The sequence below is a fragment of the Ovis canadensis genome, chromosome 18 (assembly GCF_042477335.2).
Source record: "Ovis canadensis isolate MfBH-ARS-UI-01 breed Bighorn chromosome 18, ARS-UI_OviCan_v2, whole genome shotgun sequence".
NCBI classification, from domain to species: domain Eukaryota; kingdom Metazoa; phylum Chordata; class Mammalia; order Artiodactyla; family Bovidae; genus Ovis; species Ovis canadensis.
This window is the reverse complement of record NC_091262.1, coordinates 72,496,500-72,517,870: the sequence shown is the minus strand read 5'-3', so window position 1 is coordinate 72,517,870 and position 21,371 is coordinate 72,496,500. Positions and strand designations below refer to the sequence as shown.

At 46.6% G+C, this 21,371-nt stretch overlaps 1 protein-coding gene across 5 annotated transcripts; it reads left to right on the top strand.

Annotated features, from left to right (window-relative positions):
• The first annotated feature begins 7,279 nt into the window (after window positions 1-7,279).
• SERPINA10 (serpin family A member 10) lies at window positions 7,280-21,359 on the top strand. Of its 5 annotated transcripts, none has more exons than XM_069559962.1 (5): window positions 7,280-7,415; window positions 10,376-11,151; window positions 12,972-13,245; window positions 15,556-15,706; window positions 17,546-21,359. In XM_069559962.1, exons 2-5 carry the CDS (start codon window positions 10,413-10,415, stop codon window positions 17,735-17,737), a joined length of 1,356 nt encoding a protein of 451 aa, XP_069416063.1. In that variant the 5' UTR covers window positions 7,280-7,415; window positions 10,376-10,412; the 3' UTR covers window positions 17,738-21,359. The 5 variants fall into 5 exon arrangements, with proteins under 5 accessions (XP_069416063.1, XP_069416064.1, XP_069416067.1 ...); XM_069559963.1 differs by having other exon boundaries at window positions 7,327-7,415; window positions 10,380-11,151; XM_069559966.1 differs by having other exon boundaries at window positions 7,327-7,415; window positions 20,452-21,359.
• The last annotated feature ends 12 nt before the right edge of the window (window positions 21,360-21,371 follow it).

Here is a 21,371-nt window from a genome sequence, read left to right as displayed (position 1 = left end):
ATTTCTAAACACATTTAAAGTATAACTGACTATTTAAAACAAAAAGGTATCGATTTACTGCTTTTCAACTCCAAATTCTCCTTTCATTGCAGCTCTGCAAAAACTGATCTGGACCTTTCAGATCAGGGTCTGGACCTTTTCTTCAGCCCCGGGCATCATATTAAGCTCTGTTAGAAGAGGTCACTAGAGAAAGACTGCAAGAGGAAGAGACCTTACTGTCACAGTTCAGGGCAGAAAACAGCAAGTGAGATAAAGGAGAATCAAATGGATAGATACATAAATAGATGTTATAGATGAGAGATAAATAGGTAGATAGATAATAGATGATACAGAGATAATTAGATGATAGATACAGGATGCTGGGAAAGATTGAAGGCAGGAGGAGAGGGGATGACAGAGGATGACGAGATGGGTGGATGGCATCCCCAACTCAATGGACATGAGTTTGAGCAAACTCCAGGATATGGTGAAGGACAAGGAAGCCTGGTGTGCTGCAGTCTCTGGGATCGCAAAGTCAGACACGACTGAGCGACTGAACAACAACGGCATATGTCTTGAGAGAAAGGAACTGAGGATACTTGAGAAGGAAATGGCAATCCACTCCAGTATTCTCACCTGGAGAATCCCATGGACAGAGGAGCCTGGTGGGCTACAGTCCACGGGGTTGCAAAGAGTTGGACATGACTGAGCGACTTCACTTCACTTCACTTTGGTGACTCAGAAGGTAAAGAATCTGCCTGCAATGCAGGAGATACTGGGTTTGTTCCTTGGGTTGGGAAGATCCCCTGGAAAGAGGAATGGTACCCACTCTAGTATTCTTGCCTGGAAAATTCCATGGACAGAGGAGCCTGGCAGGCTACAGTTCATGGGGTCACAAAAAGCTGAACATGACTGAGTGACTTTCACTTTCTTTAAATAGACATATTTGTACACCTTTCTAAATCAGAATCTTTTTTTATTGGCGTATAATTGCTTTACAATGTTGTGTTAGTTTCTGCTGTACAACCAAGTGGATCAACTATGTGAAATTTGCTCAGTCGTATGGTCCATGGACTTCTCCAGGCCACAAAACTGGTCTGGGTAACCTTTCCCTTCTCCAGGAGATCTTCCCAACCCAGGGATTGAACCCAGGTCTCCCGCATTACAGGCAGATTCTTTACCAGCTGAGCCACACGCAGATCAACCATATGCATACATATATCCCCTTTCTCTTGAACCTCCCGCCCACCCGCACCGCCCCCCATCCCACCTCTAGGTCATCACAGAGCACCGAGCTGAGCTCCCTGTGCTATCTGGCAGCTTCCCGCTATCTGTTTTTCACATGGTAGTGCATGTTCGTCAGTCTACTCTCAATTCATCCCACTCCCCGCTTCCCCCAGCTCTGTGCCCACATGTCTGTCCTCTATGCCTGCGTCTCAATTCCTGCCCTGCAAATAGGTTTATCTATACTATTTTTCTAGATTCCATATTTATGTGTAAAGTCAGCATCTTAATAAGAAAACACTAAATGCATTCCCACTAAGATCAAGAGTAAGACGAGGCTACTTGTTCTATTCATTACCATTTCCCATTGGGGGTGTTAGAAGTGTAAACTCTTTCTGTTTGCAGATGACATGTAATGTACTTGCATAACCTAAGCAAATCAATGGTAAAACGAACTCAATAAAAGATTTCAGCAAGATACCAGAATACAGAGTTAACACGCAAAAGCAATGCCTTCATATACACAAACAACAACCAATTAAAACAGATAATGGAAGAGAAAATCCAAAAACAATCAAAAAGATATAGCACTTAGAAATAAATAAGAAATGTGCAGAATTGATATAGAGAAAATTATAAAATATTCCTTAAAGATACAAAATTAGACTTGAACAAATGCAAAGATATTCCTTATTGAATAAGACGGTCAGCCTCATCTAGATGTCAGTTTTCCCTAAGTTATCAACTTAATTGTATTCCAATACAAATACTAGCAAATGTTTTTTCTGGAGGTAGACAAAATGATGCCAAAGTCCATACAGAAGAATAAACCTTCAAGAGTAACCAGGAAAACACAGAAAGAGAAAAGATGTGGGGGCAGGGGGTGGAGGATAGGGGACCGGCCCAACCAAATGTCAACTCAAACCACACAGATACTGTAACTAAATCTATGGCACTGGAATATGAATAGATAGGCAGACCAATGAAATAGGTTAGAAAGTCTAGCAATACAAATGGAAAGTTAATATTTGATAAAGACTTTCAAGTAAATAGTATTGGGACAACTGAATAGCCATTTGAAAAATGAAAAGGATAAAATTAGACTCATTCTTCACACATAAGAATAAACTAAGAATCAGAGACCTAAATGAAAAATAAGAAAAAACTGTATAAGTACTAGAAGAAAACACAGGTAAACTTCTCTGTAATTTAGGTAGAGAAAAAGGTTTCCCTACCATGACTCTGAGTCCATATGAAATTTTTCAAAGGACTGAGAAATTTGACCATATAAAATATTTTTAATTGCTTAGTCAAAAATTCGTAAGCAAAGTCAATAGAAGTGAAAATCTGAGAGAAGATACTTGCAAGAAATGTCACTGATAAAGAGCTAATATCCCTATTATGAGGTGTTTCAACATATGAAAATATGTTCAACCTCATTATAAGAAAAATGCAAATTAACACTACATTGAGATACCATTTCCTATTCATCAGATTGGAAAAATGTGAGAGCTTTTCAGGACACTCTACTGGTTGTACGGAAACAATCATTTTCATATGTTGCTAGTGTAAATGCCAGTGGGTCCTTGTAAAAAAAGGATGACCTAGAAACTAATTAAATGGTTACCTGCAAGGGAGTGAGGAGGACAGAGTGGAAGAGATTGGGGGGTAAGGAATAGCGCTTCTCTTCGTCGACCTTTTTATATGGTTTAGACTTTTAGAGTAATGTTAATATTCTGTATATTCAAAAATAAAATTAAGTGAACAAATGAGGAAAGCCCTAAAACCATGTGAAAAGAAAACAAGTGAACTCAAACATATTTCAAACAGATAATATAACTACATTAAAGGGGAGAAGAAGAATCAGTCCAAGGAGCTTTTCAACATACTAGTTGGACAATACGCTTCATCAGCTACTAGCAGGCGCAAGGCGTGTATACGCATGTCCGTGCACACACACTGCCTTATGATGAACCGCTGGAGATGATAAGGTGACCCCAAGAACAAGAGTATTCTCTTCTGTAAGTAGTATCAAATTCTCAAATCCAGGAAATTTAATATGGTCACAATACCTGAAGCTGCTGCTGCTGCTGCTGCTGCTGCTGCTGCTGCTGCTGCTGCTAAGTTGCTTCAGTCGTGTCTGACTCTGTGCAACCCCATAGACAGCAGCCCACCAGGCTCCCCTGTCCTGGGATTCTCCAGGCAAGAACACTGGGGTGGGTTGCCATTTCCTTCTCCAATGCAGGAAAGTGAAAAGTGAAAGTGAAATCGCTCAGTCATGTCTGACTCTTCACGACCCCATGGGGTTTTCCAGGCAAGAGTACTGGAGTGGGGTGCCATCGCCTTCTCTGATACCTGAAGCTACTATGTATAAAAAGAAGAGAATGGTAAAACATGTGGAAAATGTTTTAAAATTAGTGAACCTGGGTAAAGCGTAACAGAAGTTCTTTGTAACTATCCTTGCAACTTTAAAGTTTGAAATTATTTAAAGATAATTTTTTAAAAACTGAAACAAATGACTAATGAACCCCAGCACAAAACAAAAAGGGAAAGGACGTGATCTCCCAGGTAGAAGGACCATCTCAGTGAAAACCTGTTGTCACACTAGGTGGCTGTACTGGTTAGCTGTGTTGGAATCCAGAGGTCTGGGTTCCAATTCAAGCTCTGTGTTCTTGAACAAGTTTATTGACCTCTCTGATCATGTTTCTTTATACTAAGGAAAACTTACTACCATGTCCCTCTGACTCCGATGTCCTTTTCCCTGAACCAAAGAGAAAGCCCATCTCAAGGAAAGAAAGCTAGGTTAGTTAACCTGTCATGCTAGGCAGATGTAGGTGCTATCCAGGCAAGCCCCTAATTACCCGGAAGTTAAACCCACCTTGCTGATCACAGTAGCACACTTGCCTGGACCATCAGCTTTCTAGCACTGGGGACAGAGGATGAATCTGCCATCTTGTTAGGTGTCCCTGGAGCCGGGGGAGGCAGGGTGGAGGCAGCCTGGTGCAGAAGCAGGGAGACAGAAGGCCACTGGGGAGGGAAAGAGAGGCTGCTTTGCAAACAGTGAACCATTTGCCCCACACATCTGTGTGTCGCAAGGATTTCGGAAACTTTTTGTTTTCTATCTCTGTGCCCCACACTCGCCCAAGCTTTCCTCTTGACCTGATCCACACTGAGCGGACTAACTGCGATTCACTGGTTCCTGAAGCCTGATTCTGGCAATACCTGGCTCTGGTTGTTTTTCAGACATTCAGCCCCTTGGGCCCTAGGACACATTTGCTTTAGAAGCCCCTGGATCTCGCCCTCCAGAGTGGGTCCCAGAAGCACTATGCTGCCTGCCTACTGAGCTGTTCCCGGAATGACTGTACTTTCTCCTCTGAGTTGATTCTGATCACCACACACCTTCCCATCAGATGTTTCCCAGTCTCTCTCTGCAGAAGCTGGTGAATGAAATGCAGATGGGAAATCAGGTGGCCTGGCTGTATTCCGGCACCACCACAGGCAGGAAGGGCCTTAAGGAGTATGGGTGCGCATTTTCTGCCTTCCCTAGTGTCTCTACCAGAGGGTAAAGAATCTACCTGCAATGCAGGAGACCCAGGTGTGATCCCTGGGTGGAGAAGGGAATGGCTACCCACTCCAGTATTCTTGCCTGCAGAATCCTATAGATTGAGGAGCCTGGCGGGCTATAGTCCATGGGGGTCACAAAGAGTCAGACACCACTGAGCGACTAACATTGACCTCCCTGCCCCCCCCCAACATCTTCTCTGTCAAGTCCAAATCCAGGGTCTGGGCTTGCCGCTGAAGTTCATTCTGGCTCTGAAATTATACCACAAATACCATTCATCAGCTCTTCCTACCAGGTAGAAAGCTCTTTACAGGCACTGCTTTATTTAAGCCTCACCGCAGTCCTAACAGCTCAGCCCGGGGAGTCACACTTTACAGATCAGGAAACTGAGGCAAGAAGAGGTTAAGGAGCTTGTTCAGGGCCACACAGCTGGTGAAAGAGCTCACACTTACTGGGGCAAGTGTTGACCTTGACCTGCTGGGAGCAGTGCAGGACTCATCTTTGCTAAAGGTGGAGAACTTGCGGGCCACCCTTCCTGGGGGTTGGGACCCACCACCTTAGAAGCAATGTTGCCCATAGACTTCCTGGTTCCTGGGTGCTGCTGAGATATTCATGGGTCAGGGGCACAGTTTTGGCTACTTTATGGAGAAGGAAAAGCAAGTTCACAGAAGTTAGGTTACATTCCTGATGTCCAGCAGCCAGGAATTTGGAAGACTTGAGATTCAAGCCCAGGGAGTCTGACAGAGGCCTTTACACTCTTTCCAATACATTCTGCTGCCTTCCTTATAAAGATCCGTTTCTGAAATTCCCGCAGAAGTTTTAAGACTCCCAAATGGTCAAATGCCCCATGATGACTTTTATGGCACCTCTGAATCCCCTGTGAGCGCTGTGCTCCACACCCTCCATGCTCACTAGTTCCTCCCAGGCGTTTGCCCCAAGCAGAAGCCCGTCACCCCCAGCAGGAAGCAGACCTTGCCTCCTGGTTGCCAGCCGCCCCTCAGCTGCAGAACTCCAGGGGCCGGAAGGAGAGGCTGGCTCCTGTGCTGAGCCTAGAACCCTGGCCCAGCCTCATCTGCCTGCACCCTTCACTTTGGCCTCTTCAGGCAGCCATTCTCAACAGAGCAAGTATTTCCCCAGAGGAACACTCTGGAAACTTGCTGGGGGCACTTCTGATTTCCACAACCATTTGGAGCAGCGTTATTGGGCTTCCATGAGTGCGGGCCAGACATGCCAGATATACTGGAAACGCACAGACCTGTCCCCCACAATGAAGTGGCGTCACGTGACTGCAATGTCCCGCCGCAAGTCCACATGGATGGAACATTTGAAAACCCATTAATAAATGATCTGAGCCCAGACTCTCACAGGGCCACAGGTATTTTAGCTCAGCTAAAAACACCATCCCCCCCCCACCACCAATTTTTAATTCCCAAGGAATTGCCTATGAAAATAAATCAGAGGAAGATTTGTATGTTGTTTTGGAGGAACTGAACGTGACTCACCATTGCAGAAAGCCGCATAGCTGGTAGTGACCGTGGCTGCGGCATGGAAGGGCCAATACGACAGGTGCGCAGCAGAGAGCGCTCCCACCTGGTCCCGCATCTGACAGTATCGCTGCCGCTTCTAGTGTAGTCAGGGCAGAGCATACTTAAAGAAACGTTATCTTCTCACAGTTTCCTTTTCCCCTCCATATTATAAAGCATTATTATTATTTTTTAAATGTTGTGGGTAGATTCTATTAACTACAAATTTCACTTCAGAGTAGTGAAGGGCACATAAAATATTTATATTATCAAAAAGAGTCCAACAGTCTAACAGTCTAACAGTTTGAGGATTTTAGTCTTAGAAGTCCATTGACCTGGTGAAGCAGAGAATTAACCTTGAAATAGGCTCTTTATGGCTGGTGGTGATTAAAGGGTCTGTCTCTCCCACTGCGGGGGGTGGGGAGGGCACGGGGGGCTTCTCAGGTGGCACAGTGGTAAAGAATCTGCCTGCCAGTGCAGGATATGGAACAGACGTGGGTTCAGTCCCTGGGTGGGGAAGGTCCCTTGGAGAAGGAAATGGTAACCCATTCCAGTATTCTTGCCTGGAGAATCCCCATGGACGGAGGAGGCTGGTGGGCTACAATCCATGGGGTCACAAAGAGTTGGACACAACTTAGCAACTAAACAACGACAGCTCTCCCAGTGGACTGAAAAGTTCCCTGGGAGGTGCTGGGGGCAGGCCTTATTCATTTCTGTCTTCCCTCCTCACACGGAGCCCAGCTTTGAGTTGGGGACCCAGGAGGCCTCCATGGGATCCAGCCCTTCCTTCCTGCGAGGTGTTCAGCACCTGCAGCAACTATGTCCCAAGAGGAGCTGGATCTCACTAGGGTGCTGCCTGGGTTGAGAAGCAGAGGCTCTCATGGAGGAATTGCCCGAGTCAGGAGTGCAGGATTACAGGGGATTATGGGAAGCTTTTCTCTCCATCTTGGCTTTCCCAGAAACACCACCATCTCCAAGCAGAATGTTAATCAGTAACAGCCCCCGGGGGCAGGGGGGTCACACTTTGGAATAGCAAATATTTACTGCAAGCTTCCAGCTACAAGCCCTAACCTTCTGTCTTTGCCCTGAATGAAGGACCTTCCCAGGCACCAGGTGGCCTCTCACTGGTAAGAACAGTGGATCAAAGGGAGGCTTCACAGTGTCTGCCTAATGAAGAATAGGGAGAGAAGACCTGTCCTCTCTGGGTGGGTTCCCAGGGGAGGGGGTGGCAACCTGGGCAGCGCTGATCCCTCATTCCCGGACTGGATAGGGCGGGCAAGGAGGTGGGGGTGGTAAGAGGCTTGTTGTAGACACAGGAAGCTTCCTCCGCAGAGAGGAGGCCAGTGGAAGAGGCTTTGAAGGCTTGAGATGTCATGCCCACAACACTCCATGCAAGCCCCACATAGCTCCCTGGCCTTCTTCTCAGAGACCTGTCTGCCCGAGCAAGTGAGTTCCTGCTGCTTCCAGATTTGGGGGTGGGTTTGCAGCTCCAGGTGCATTCAGGGCTGAGAAGTGGTGTGTGAGTGGTGGGTTTATTACTACTCAGGTTCTAGAGTGCCATATCTCTGTGTCATCCTTAAAAAAAATGTCTTTTAATTTAATTTATTTATTTTTGGCTGTGCTGGGTCTTCATTGCTGCACGGATTTTTGTCTAGTTGTGGCAACCAGGGGCTACTCTCGAGTTTGCAGTCCATGGATGTCTCATTGCAGTGGCTTCTCATGCGGGGTATGGGCTCCAGACGGGCAGGCTTCAGTAGTTGCAGTACGTGGGCTCAGTAGCTGTGGCTCATGGGCTTTGCTCCATGGCATATGGGATCTTCCCAGAGCAGGGATTGAACCTGTGTCTCCTGCATTGGGAGGCGGATTCTTTACCACTGAGCCACCTGGGAAGCCCCTTAGAAAGTGAAAGTGTTAGTCACTCAGTTGTGTCTGACTCTTTGCAACCCCATGGACTGTAGCCTGCCAGGCTCCTCGATTCATGGGATTCTCCAGGCAAGAATACTGGAGTGAGTAGCCATTTTCTTCTCCAGGGGATCTTCCTGACCCAGGCATTGAACCTGGGTCTCCCACACTGCAGGCCGATTCTTTACCATCTGAGCCACCCGGGAAGCCCCTTAAACAAAATTAATGGCAACTACAATGAAGTGAAGATGAACAGGTTCAGGAATAGCAGAGGACTTGCAATTTGGGACAAACTGGCAAACCATAGACAATTCTCAGAGAGACAAAGGCAGGCTGGCTTTTCTTAGCTTCTGGGAGGAAGCTGGGGAGGGTTGCTTTGAACAAAAGCTCATTGGAGGAGAATGAGAGTTCAGAGTTATGGCAATTTCTTGTCGGAACCAAGTGGTGGGTAGTTTGCTGTTACTAAGGTATGTGGAACTCTTCTTCCTGCTGATTATGAATACTGAGATGAGTGGGAATGTGTGAGAACCCACTCTGCCATCTCCTTCTTCAGGGGGATCTTCACAACCCAGGGATCAAACCAGCATCTCCTACATTGGCAGGCAGATTCTTTACTACTAGCACCAGTCTGTGGAAACCATCACAGACAGAAGTGACTCTGAATTTGAGAGTATCGCTGTGGGATTAATTTACAAAGGGGTACTAAAGCCTGTGATATAATGAAGGCATGAATCTGGGTACATTTGGTACACTCCAGCAGGTCTTTACCCAGCACATTTAATGCTGGAATTACCTTTAGAGTGCAGGCTTGCCATTTAGAACTGGGCAAAGCTTCCTAAGTGCTCACAGAAAACAGAGGAGTATTTCGCTGAGTAAGGTCATGCCACTCAAGCAATGGAAAGAACGAGGCCCTGGATCCTATGACACTGTTTAGCAAAAGCCAAAGCAATGTGCTAAGTCCCGGAGCCAGGGGTCATCTTGTAGCCAGCTCAGCGAGGACACAGGCCTCTGCGTCCACAAGAGGCCGGGGAACCTCACCCCGCCAGCACATTTTGCTTCAGGTGGCCTGGCTGAGTGAAGGTCTCTGCTGATAGAAACTCTGTGAGGCCTGTGGCCTCCCTTGGCCTGTGTGCCCTGTGCTGAGTGGTCCTGCCCCACCCAAGCCCTCCTGGGGCAGTGGGTTCAGAAGAGAGCGAGGGTGCATCTCAGTGACCTTCCAAGCCAGCCTCTGGTGGTGTCAACACCAGGAGCCCCGTGTGCCCATGGGGGTTTATTCAGATGGAAACTCCAGGTGATCGGGAGCTAGGCTCTGTGCCCAAGGATGAGAGGGAGGCCAGAGAGGGGGCAGTGGTGGGGAGTGTGGTGTATGGAGACCCACTGCCCAAGCTGGAGGGCTGGCTCCGCTAGAACAGGCAGCCTCAGAGTGGGCGAGAGGACGCACTTCACAGGTTGAGGGTTAGGTGAGACAGTCCAAGCAGAGTTTAGCCCGGGCCCGAGTGGTTTGAATTGGCTCATCATCCGTTCCTATCCTGGGGGGCTCTGGAGAGAGTGAAGGCAGGAAGTCCTGAGAGGAGCTCTGTGACTGGGTCCCAGGGCTGGGCCGAACGCTGTAGGGGAGGCACGGGGGGTCTATTGCAGAATCAGGCAAACTCAGCATTCATCCTTGCCCCATGGCCCCCCAGACCCTCTAAGTCCCCAGCCAAAGGCCAAGGTCCAAGTCCCCACAGCCCAGCTTGAACAGGCTGCCCTATTGCCCAGCGATCCAGGACAGCGAATGAAGCAAGCAGACAGGGAAAGCTCTAGGAAGACCTCCCAGTTCCCGGCGCTGCTGTGACCAGCACCCAGTGAGGCCAAGGACCCACATCGCATTCCCTCACATCCCTTCCCTTCTTGGCTGCCTGCCATTCCCCTGGGAGGAACTGGGATGGGTGAGGACAGCTGGGGCAGCCTGATCCCTGATGGAAACGAGAGGAGGTTTCTCTCCATGAAATAAGATATCTCCCCTCCCACCGACTCAGGTAACAAATGTGACCCTAATTGCTCAGGGTCTCCCCAGGCCTGCCTCGGGGGCATAAGCCCTGACCCCCCAGGAAAGAAGCAGGGTCACCGGAGGAGCTATACCAGGACCCAGGGAGGAGGTGGGCATCAGACATTAAGCACAATCTCTGCCTTCTTTTCTCCCAAGGAAGGCTTGCTGCTGACTGGGCCTCCACGCTGCCCCGATGCGGGTAGTGCTGAGCCTCCCGCTGGCCTGCCTCCTGGCCCAGGCGTGGCTGGCGCCTGGTTCCACCCTTGCTTCCCACTCGCCAGAGGCCCAGGAAGGGCTGGAGACTCTGCTGACCCCCAGGGCCCAAAACAAGACCAGCCAGACCAGTGAGAGACCATGGGCTCCAGATGAGGAGAAGGGGGAGGAAGACTCCCCCTGGCTGTCAGCCAAGGGGCAGCAGTTCTCCAGGGAGGCCTCCAACTTGGGGTTCAGCCTGCTACGTAAGATCTCCCTGAAGCATGATGGCAACGTGGTGTTCTCCCCCCTCGGCCTGGCCTGGGCCATGGCTGCGTTGACTCTGGGGGCCAGGGGGCACAGCAGAGCCCAGCTGGAGGGACTCCTCTTGCAGGCCTGGAACCAGACCCGGCCCGCGGTGAACCAGACCCGAACACCGCGCCTGCCTGCCCTCTTCAAGAGGCTACGAGAGAGCCTCTCCCATAACCCAGAGCTGGGCCTGGCCCAGGGGAGTTTCGCCTTCATCCACAAGGACTTTGACATCAGAGAGACCTTCCTCAATCTCTCCAAGAGGTATTTCGATATGGAGTGTGTGACTGTGAATTTTCGCAACACTTCCCAGGCCAAAAGGCTCATGAATCATTACGTGAACCAAGAGACGCAGGGGAAACTTCCCAAACTCTTTGATGAGATTAATCCTGACACCAGATTAATTCTTGTGGATTACATCTTGTTCAAAGGTACTTGGATAACATTCTGCTCTTCCAGAGCCGTGGGTCTCTTCGCCTGTCTCTTCCTTTCCTGCTGGGCCTGTGTCCAGTTGATGCCAAGGGATTTCCTAGGAACATGTTGTTCTCAGGTTTCACAAACAGATTGAAACATGCATTGAACAGGTAGGATGTACCGGGCACAGCGCCAGACAATGTGTCCATTTGATGCCCCTGCCCTGGGGCCCCTGCGTGCCTGCAGGGCTTACTGCTAGTTTTCTAAGCATATCTACACAGCTCTCCTCTGACATTCAGACCTGGGGAACCTTCTGGGTTTCTGATCATCTGAGATATTTAAGGTTGCATCTTTGCTCCTTCACCCTCTACTTCTGTGACCTGGGGCAAGTGACAAAATCCCTTGGCCTTGGATTCTCAGTATAGAAAATGCAGACTCTCCCACCTCCTATAGAGAAGTGAGGCTCAGAGAAATTGGCTAGATCAAGGTCACAGGGTAAACAGCAGAAGCTGACCTCAGATGAGGGGTTCATCCCAGGTCCTTTCCATCCTGCCTTTCTCAGGGAGCACTGGCTTTGCATGGCCACCGTTGTAGCAGGAAGGTGACACCAGGGGGCTTGCAATGTCCGGGAGGAGGACTTTCATTGAGCCAGGCCAGACAGATGTCTGTGTGTAGAGCTGTGTGCCTGCATGCTGGCGGCCTCCTCTGGGTTGTGTGGCTGCTTGTCGACAAGGCGCCCCTCCCCTGAGCCTCACTGAGCACAGGATGGGTGGCAATGTCATCATTTCTGCCCCAGTGGCCTCTGTTTGCACATTATATGCACCAAAGGAGTGGTCAGAGAGCCCTTCCTGCACACAGGCCTGTGGCCAGGCCCAAAGTCTTCTCCAGGTTGGAGCTAACCCACCACAAGGAAATGAGTGTAGACAGAAGTGGGTCCTTCGGGCATCATCTGGAATGAGTGACTTTTGCTCACCCTGTGTTTTGTCCAGAACGTGAGGGAGCCATAGGTGGTTAGGAGACATCTCCTTGCTTCAGTGCGTGATTCCAGCAGACCTTTGGGTAGATTTGTGTGTGTGTGTGTGTGTGCGTGTGTGTGTGTGTGTGTGTGTAATGGGCTTCTCTTATGGCTCAGTTGGTAAAGAATCCGCCTGCAATGCGGAAGACCTGGATTCAGTCATGGGTTGGGAAGATCCCCTGGAGGAGGGAAAGGCTACCCACTCTAGTATTCTGGCCTGGAGAATTCCATGGACTGTTTAGTCCGTGGCGTCGCAGAGTCGGACACGACTGAGCGACTTTCACCACTTTAGTTTTGGCTGTTAGGTCTCTGTTTTGTCACGCTCCATAGTTGTGGCACTCGGGCTTAGTTGTCCCACAGCATGTGGGATCTTCCTGTGTCCCCTGCATTGGTCCAGGGATCAAACCCATGTCCCCTGCATTGGAAGGCGGATTCTGAACCACAGGACAAGGGAGGTCCCTGGGTTCATTTTTTGCCAGTTTGGAAAGAAGCCTGGGAAAGGCTGATCTTTAGGAAATGTATTCCGGCTGCCTGCATCCAGGCATGCTTAAGCCACTTTACTCATGTCCAACTTTGTGAGACCACATGGGCTATAGGCCCCCAGGCCCTTCTGTCCATGGGGATTCTCCAGACAAGAATATTGGAGTGGGTTGCCATGCTTTCCTCCTGACTGCCTGAGCTGTGGTCAAAACAAATCCAATAAGGATACCTGTCCTAGTTGGGCAGAAAGGGGGACGGAACCCTGGCCCTTTATTACTTTGGCAGGAAGGATGCTTTAGGGGAGGATCGTTTCCACAATGAGTTCCTTTCTTACCTGTTCAGGGAAATGGCTGATCCCTTTTGACCCTGCTCTTACCGAAATGGACACTTTCTACCTGGACAAGTACAAGGTGGTCAAGGTGCCCATGATGTACAGGTCAGGCAAGTTTGCCTCCACTTTTGATAAGAATTTTGGTTGCCATGTCCTCAAGCTGCCCTACCGAGGAAATGCCTCCATGCTGGTGGTCCTCATGGGGAGGATAGGCGACCATCTCACCCTTGAAGACTACCTGACCACAGACCTGGTGGACACGTGGCTCAGGAACATGAAAACCAGGTACGGCTCTCCTGTCGCCCAGCTCAGCCTCTCCTTCCCTGTGGGCACTCCCAATTTCATTCTGTGCCTGTCCTGCCCCACGGTGGGCTCCCTGATGGCAGGGGCTGCCTTTGTCCTCTTTTCCACTCTGTCACTGTCTATCACACTGCGTGGCTCCTTGTTCACTCGGCCAGTCCTTATCAAGGCTCTTCCACTTGTCAGGCATTGTGATGCGTGCGCGATGCTAGCCCTCCTCATGGAGCTCACGTTCTACTGAGGTGTAGGTGGGCAGCAGGGAAGGCCAGGCCAAGAAGATAGATGTAAGCAAACACTTAAGATGAAGGAGGGCTGTCAGGGTGCCCTGGGAGAGAGAAGAGTTACAGGCAAAAGTGTGAAAGTTCTGGGTTAGGAGTGTGCTTGGTGGGTTTGAGGCACAATGAGGTGGCTGGTGAGGCTGCAGCAGTTTGGACATGAGGTTGCAGGGGAACCAGCAGCCGTCACCCAGGACTGTACATTACAGGCCCTGGGAAACACATGGGCTTTTTCAAAAGAGATGAGAAGCCACTGGAGTCAGGCTGAGGGGCAACATGGTCTGTGCTTGTTAAGAAAAGACACTGGGGCCATGTAGGAGGAGCAAGGGGACCAGTCACGTGGTCAGCGTAAGCACCCAGATCAGGATGCTCGGCAGGTAGTGGCAGTGGAGGTAAGGAGGAGCAGGTCCTGGATCTGTGAACCTGGAAGTCACAGGATTGGCCCATGGACTGGAATGTGGGTGAGAGAGAAGAGGGAGAGTCAAAGATGAAGCCTTTGGCCTTAGCAACTGGAAAGATTTGCCACGTACTGAAAACGGAGACTGTGGGACGAACATGCCGAGGGGTATGTGCAAAAGCTCAGCTGGAAAGAGCTGGATCAGAAATACCTATAGACAGCCGGGTGGGGATATCAAAATGGCAACAGCTGGATATCAAAGGCTGGATCTGGTGTGTGCAGGGCGAGGTCCAGGCTGGGGAGTCAGCAGCACAAAAATGGAACCATGAGACCAGATGCGAGGACCTGGAGAGGAGGCTGAGCACAGAGAGCAGGGGTGGGAGCACAGGGCAGGCTCGCAAATGCTTGTGGAATAAATCAATCCACCCGTCAGGGTACAAGGAAGTTAGCACCAGTAAGGAGGCCAAGGCGATGCCTCCTGAATCCGTCACTCTAGAATCTGACGCAGAGGGGAGTTCAGCTAAAGGTCCCAGTGTTCATTTTATCTTCATTCCTCTTCTTCAAATCCTTAGAGCCTAGCAAAGGACTTCAACGTAGTAAGCCCTCAACAAATGTTTAGGTGCATCAATTTATATATTCAAGACCTGTCATGTCCTGAGTATGGGCCCTGCCCAGCTCTACAAGAGAGGAAGAAAGAAGGGTTGAGGGGGCAAAAGGAAATGAATATTCATTGGGCCTCTACTCTACACCAGACATTGTTCTGGGTGCTTAACATATGTTATGTCATTGACTCCTCTGAAGAACGCTGAAATCCGTATTGGTATTTTGGCTGTACTTCACAGATGAAGACACTGGGACTTCTTTAAGACTAACTTAGTACCAGTCAGTAGTTTACATCCTTTTATTTTTGAGCCACAGAATCCATCTTTCTAAACAAGGGTAAGAACTCCAATGTGCATCTTTACAGGTGGCATAGAAAGACCTGAATGGGCTTTTTGGCCAACTCTAGCTAGATAGGCAGAGAGAGAGAGAGAGAGAGAGAGAGAGAGAGAGAGAGAGAGAGAGAGAGATTAGAGTTTCTCTGGCTAAAAATAAATAGGGGGTTGAAAATTTCCTTTTTTCCCCTCCCCCCATCCATTCCCAGACTCCCAAGTTTCTCCTGGAATCCTAGGAGTCTGCAGAATAGGGACTGGAAACAGCCATCCTCCAGGAGTCTGCAGAATTCACTGCAGGAGATATTTGGTTGGGTTGTTTTTAAGACACAGGGAAATGGATACAAGTATGGCTGCTGATCTGCTAAGTCACTTCAGTCGTGTCCGACTCTGTGCAACCCCACAGACAGCAGCCCATCAGGCCGACAAAGTATGGCATCTTTTCCTAAAGAGAATGTGAGTCATTGACTGGGAAATAAAACTGGTTTCCTGAAGCAGAAGTAATACATATTTGGTAAGTCAGAACTCTCTTCTCTGAGTCAGACCATTACAAAAGGGCAGAATGAGCTACAGTCAACTGAAGGAGACTTGTTACTAGGAATAATCTTGGAGGAAGGTGAAGTGACCTTTTTAGTGTTCAGAATCTAAGATTTTTGTCTATGGTTCACCATTATATGTACTTGTATCACAGAAAAATGGAAGTTTTCTTTCCAAAGTTCAAGTTAGACCAGAAGTATAAGATGCATGAGCTGCTTAAACAGATGGGAGTCCAAAGAATCTTCTTACCCTGGGCTGACCTAAGGGATCTCACGGTTACTGAAAGAAATCTGAAAGTTTCCAAGGTAAGTCAGGCTCTTTCAGGGGAGTCTAAGAGAACAAATATTTTTCCATTCCACTGAATGTCAATAAAAGGCCAAGTTGTAGTAGAAAAGTGAAAGTCACTCAGTCATGTCCAACTCTTTGGGACCCCATAGACTATACAGTCCATGGAATTCTCCAGGCCAGAATACTGGAGTGAGTAGCCTTTCCCTTCTCCAGGGGATCTTCCCAACCCAGGGATGGAACCCAGGTCTCCCGCACTCTAGGCGGATTCTTTACCAGCTGAGCCACAAGGGAAGCCTTGTAGTAGAAAACTAGATTAAAATTCCCAAAGACTTGAAACAGCGCCTAAGCTGGATGTTTGAAGAATTTGGAGCTACTTTATTAAAACATCTGTTTAACTAATTTTTGTAGAGCTCCCTCTCTTCTTTCTCAGTGCTTAAGGAGAAATTTACCCCCAAATGGAATTGGTTCACAGATTCACTTAGAATTCCATGAAACTGCACCACCTTACCGTTTTATTCATTTATTTGGGTGGGTGGAGGGGCTGCACTCTGCAGCATGGGGGATCTTCGTTTCCTGACCAGGAATTGAACCCATACTCCCTGCAGTGGAAGGGTCATCTTAACCACTTGACTGCCAGTGAAGTCCACTGCTTTGGAGAGGGAAGAAAACCCCAGAGGTTATCTGCCTAACTTCCTGCCTCTTGTGAAAACCCCCTCTGATATATCCCTACAAAACAATCTTCCAGTTTTGTTTTTTAATGTTTGCAGTGAAAGCAGCCCAATCCACAAATGGCAAAAACTGTTTTTGAGTTTTATTCATATATATATTTTGACCTGTAATTCCCCCAACTTACATTCTTTGTCCCTAGTTCTGCCTCTATAGCATCCAACACATGCATTTCTGCTACAAACACATGAAAGATTGAAGAAATGTGTTTTGGTTTTAGAGCTTAAATTCTAAATTATTGATATTTTCCCTTTGTTTACTCCAGGAAGGGAATTTTCACTCCAGGAACTTAAGAGAATGTCTAGGTATTATTATTAACACAGTTTTCATTATCTTCTTTTAGAATAATTATACAGGTCCATTACGCACATCACATGAGGTTCTTGGACAAAAGGGCCTCACAAACGGGACAGGTGGCCTATATCCAGGCCACCTGAGTTCAGAAAGACTTCAAGGACCCAGAGGCTTGCTCAGGGGACACTTTAGAGTGGTACCAAGTTCTAGGAAACTGCTACAGAAGAATAACCACATTCCTGCCCCACCTCCCTCCCACCCCTTGCCTGCCAGAAAGAAGGTCAAAGTTCTCAGGGGTTCCAGACAGCTTGAAACCTTCCAGGAGGAATATCAGCTCAGTTCACAAACCAGTAACACAGAGACTTACCTGGTGGTCCACTGGTTAAGACTCCACACTCCCAATGCAGGGGGCTTGGGTTCGATCCCTGCTCAGGGAACTAGATTCCACATGCTGGAACTAAGGGTTTGCATGCCACAGCTAAGACCCGGTACAGCCAAATGAATAAATATTTTTAAAAATCAGTAGCACAAAGTGCATGCTCAGTATTTGTTGATTTGATCCATGTGTGTGTGAAATGGCCAGCCACAGAATCCTCACGTCCCTGGCCAGAATGAACTTCACAATTGGGTTCCTTGTGTCTCCTGGTGTTTGAGGGGCTTCTGAGGCAGTTGCTAGGGCAACCACAGACCATTCCTCTCTGCAGATGAGCTCTATACCAATACATCCTGAGAGCACAGCCCCGTGGGTAAGGACCATAACAAAAAGTGTTCAGGGATTCAGTGAATCCTATTCTCCATGAGCAGACAAACTGTCTTCCACATATTTCCTTTCCTAGGTTTTACAAAGAGCTATGATTGAGGTGGATGAAGAAGGTACAGAGGCAATGGCAGGAACCCTATTAGAAATCACTGCTTATTACATGCCTCCCATCATCAGAGTGGACCGGCCATTTCTCTTCATCATCTATGAAGAAACCTCCAGAACCGTGCTATTTCTGGGCCGGGTGGTGAATCCGACTCTCCTGTGATTTACAGCACGCGTGAGTCCTTGGAGGTACAGCGATCCGAGGTGTCTGAATCCACACAGGACACTGGCACTGGGTGTCTGAATCCACACAGGACATTGGCACTGGGTGTCCCCCCTTGTTCTCAAGCGCTAATTTGAGCCATTCTTGGATCTGCATATGAAATTCAAGCTTATTTTAAGGAGATGTTTGTATGAGCTGGCTGGTATTTTAAGCCTGTTTCTAAGAGCCTATGTTATTAACTGAAACCATCTTGGTATCTGGACTCAGCAGAACTCTATTTCAAGATGAAGTCTTTGGGAAAACAAGTACACATTCTCCACGGGTCATGTGCTTCACTCCCTTTACTGTTCCCTGGTGCGAATTAGTGTTTTATTTTAACCTACTATAGAATAATTTCTTGGCGACTAAAATTAGAAAAAAATAGCTGTAGTCAGGCCTGATCACAGCATCTGCCACCATGTGGCTTTGTCTACTCCATGAAGCCATTAACTGAGCTACAGATCTTCCAGTTCAATCTCCTAATTTTATTATAAAAGCCAAGAAAAGAAATGGGAAACTGGAGAAAAGGGCCACAGTAAGGCTTTCATGGGGCTTCCCAGGTAGTGCTAGTGGTAAAGAACCCACCTGCCAATGCAAGAGTTATTAAGAGACTCAAGTTTGATCCCTGGGTTGGGAAGATCCCCTGAAGGAAGGCACGGCAACCCACTCCAGTATTCTTGCCTGGAGAATCCCCAGAGGAGCCTGGTGGGCCACAGTCCATATGGTCTCAAAGAGTCAGACACAGCTGAGCAACTGAGCACACACGGATACATGCAAGGCTTTCATGGGCGCCAGGCCCTTTTGCCTTCGTGGATTCCTTCTTCCATTTCATACACACACACATATACATATATGTGTATATACACACACATATATGTGTGTATAATAAAAATTTTATGACTGTATTTGTATAAAGGTGAATATATTCTGGGTTATATCTGTCTTTATACTAATTGCAAAGCATGGAACTCACTTACAGAGCAAGAAATAAGACATCTTCACGGGTCCCTGAAAGTACTGTGGGCCTGACGTCCTATGCCTACAGCATCTAATGGAGAAATCATACAGGGCATCTCAGAGGAAGAAAAACCAGTGCATTAATGGCAGTCAGGGCCCTGCCACTGACTCCAGGCCCCAAGCCCATTCCACTCTTTCTTCTTTCTGTCTAAAGCATCTCATGGGGTGCAGTTCAACAGGCGGCGTGTGTTCATGTCTGTTACCCATTGTGATTAAATAGAATGTAAGTAAGCATGGACTTTGTCCCAAGGGTCAAAGAAAGATAACAAAACAGCTTCTGAGCCTGTCATCTTCTGTTATAGAGATAAGAAAATATTCTAGGAGTAATTTCAGAGACTCAGGAGTAGAGTGAACTATTTTTGGAATGTCAACTAGGTTGACTAACTACCTAATTGGATTTTTATCTGTTTGCTAGCCAATTTAAATATACTTAAATTTACTGTATTAGTTATTCCTCTTATTACAACTGACAGATTTATGTGAACAGTACCTAATGTGAATAGATAATAACAATAAGCCACAGTCTAGAGACTGACTCTTTATCATTCTAAAACCTGGATATTAGTTCATTCCTGTATGCCCTTCATGTGCACTAACTGATACCGGTAAGCCAGGCAACTCTAGAGCCTAGAAAGAAACAAAAATAGAGGACTAACTTCAGTTGACATCCTTAAGTGACTTGTTACTATTCAGTTAATGACGTTCATTTGTAGAAAAATAGCAGAAAGAGAAATAAAAGAGGGCTCAGTCAAATTATTCATGTTTTTAGAAATGAAATCTAGAGAAGAAAGCCACAATACCCTCTGAAATAAACTGTGTTTAGAGAACACAATACCCTCTGAAATAAATACGGCCAAACCCAGTGATAAAAAGGTTCATTATTATCAAGGGATTCATAGAACATATACTCACACTCTTGCCTTCTCTGCATATATTCGCACAAAATGATGATGACATGGGACAATGATATCTAATGCATTACTCTTTAAGGCAGAAAATGGTCCTATTCTCTATAAAAAAATTAGTATTTCCCCACATATGCTTAAGAAGCTCCAAGGATACTAGATTTTCTAAATATGTATGCATGGTGAAAAAATGCAGGTCAAGGAAAAATGTAACTGATCTTGCAAAAAAATCTGTTTCAACCAAAGGGGAAAATTCTGAATATTCTAACAACACTTCACTGTATTTAAGGGTCAGATTTTAAAAACTGTTCCTACACAGACAGATACACACCCATACTCACTTCCTAACACACATGCCACAACTGAGATCAGATTATTGAATTAATTGAATTCATCTTATCTTCATGGTATAAACCTAGTCAAGCTGAAGAGACTGTTCTATTTCAATTCAAATTATTTCACATATGCCACTGACTGTAGGTGAAATGGACTCACTCTTCCAGAATAAGGTATCTTTATAAAGCCCAGGAAGTCAAGTAACAGAATGATTTTTAAATGTGATGGTTATGGGAGCAAAGCTCTATATGCTCTTCTCTATTAAGTAAAATCTTTATATCTCTCTCTATTTCTGCCAGTAAGATTGATTCTATAGGTCTGTTTTTTTGCTTATAATGCTGATTAGTGACGTTCTAGAACCTATCCTTAAAACTGCAAGTTTCCATACTTAACAGAGATGTGTCTATTTCTCTGCAGCTACAGTTAGAGATGTATCTTTGTCATACAACTGGTTTAAAGGAACTATTTGATAAGCTGTTAGACTGAGAACTTCTACAAGAGTATCAATCATTTTTTCCAGTGGAAACTGAGGTACATATGGATATTCATAAATGTCACCAATTGGTTTTTTGCTCTATGTATCTGTCCTTGGAAGTATAATTTTAACAAATATTTCAACAATTTTAGAAATTATCATGTTCTCTTGGAAAAAAAGAAAACCTCTAAACATAACTTTGATTGACTGTCTTAATTGATAATTTAGTGCCTAAGATAAGACTGCAGCTGACTTCTGTAGATTTCTGAGCTTTATAAACATTAGCGACTTTTCTGTCAAATCACTTTCTTCTTCTCCTGCATGCATGCTGAAGAAAAGGTCCTAACTCTGCTAAACTTATTACTGAACAAATAAACTAAAATTCTGCATTTTATTTAAAGTAACAGAGTCAATGCTATGAACCAAAGTGCTAGAAAAACTGATGCTGCTTTGACATCCATTACGTACCCCTGATGCTCTCTCCTAGATCATAATGTACTTGGTTGCACGTTAGCGATGTTAGTAGGAAACATCACTAACATGGTTAAGTGAAATCCACAAAGATGTATGAACTAACCAGTATTGTCAAGCTTCTCATACCTAATCAATTTTTAACTACTGACCAAATGAATGGTTGAACAATTCCATTTACCTGATGGTCCTTCAATGAAAGATATTAAGCATCACTAAAACTAGCCAAAAAAAGAGGCCAGAGGTAAGGAAAGGAGGAAAACAAACACCATGAAAGCCTCATACTGAGTAGCTGCCCCCTGGGTAATTTTAGTTGCTGTCTGTGCCCTTTTCTTGTTCATTACTTAAAAATAAACTGTCTTTAATTACAGAATAAAAACTGCAGAAAATA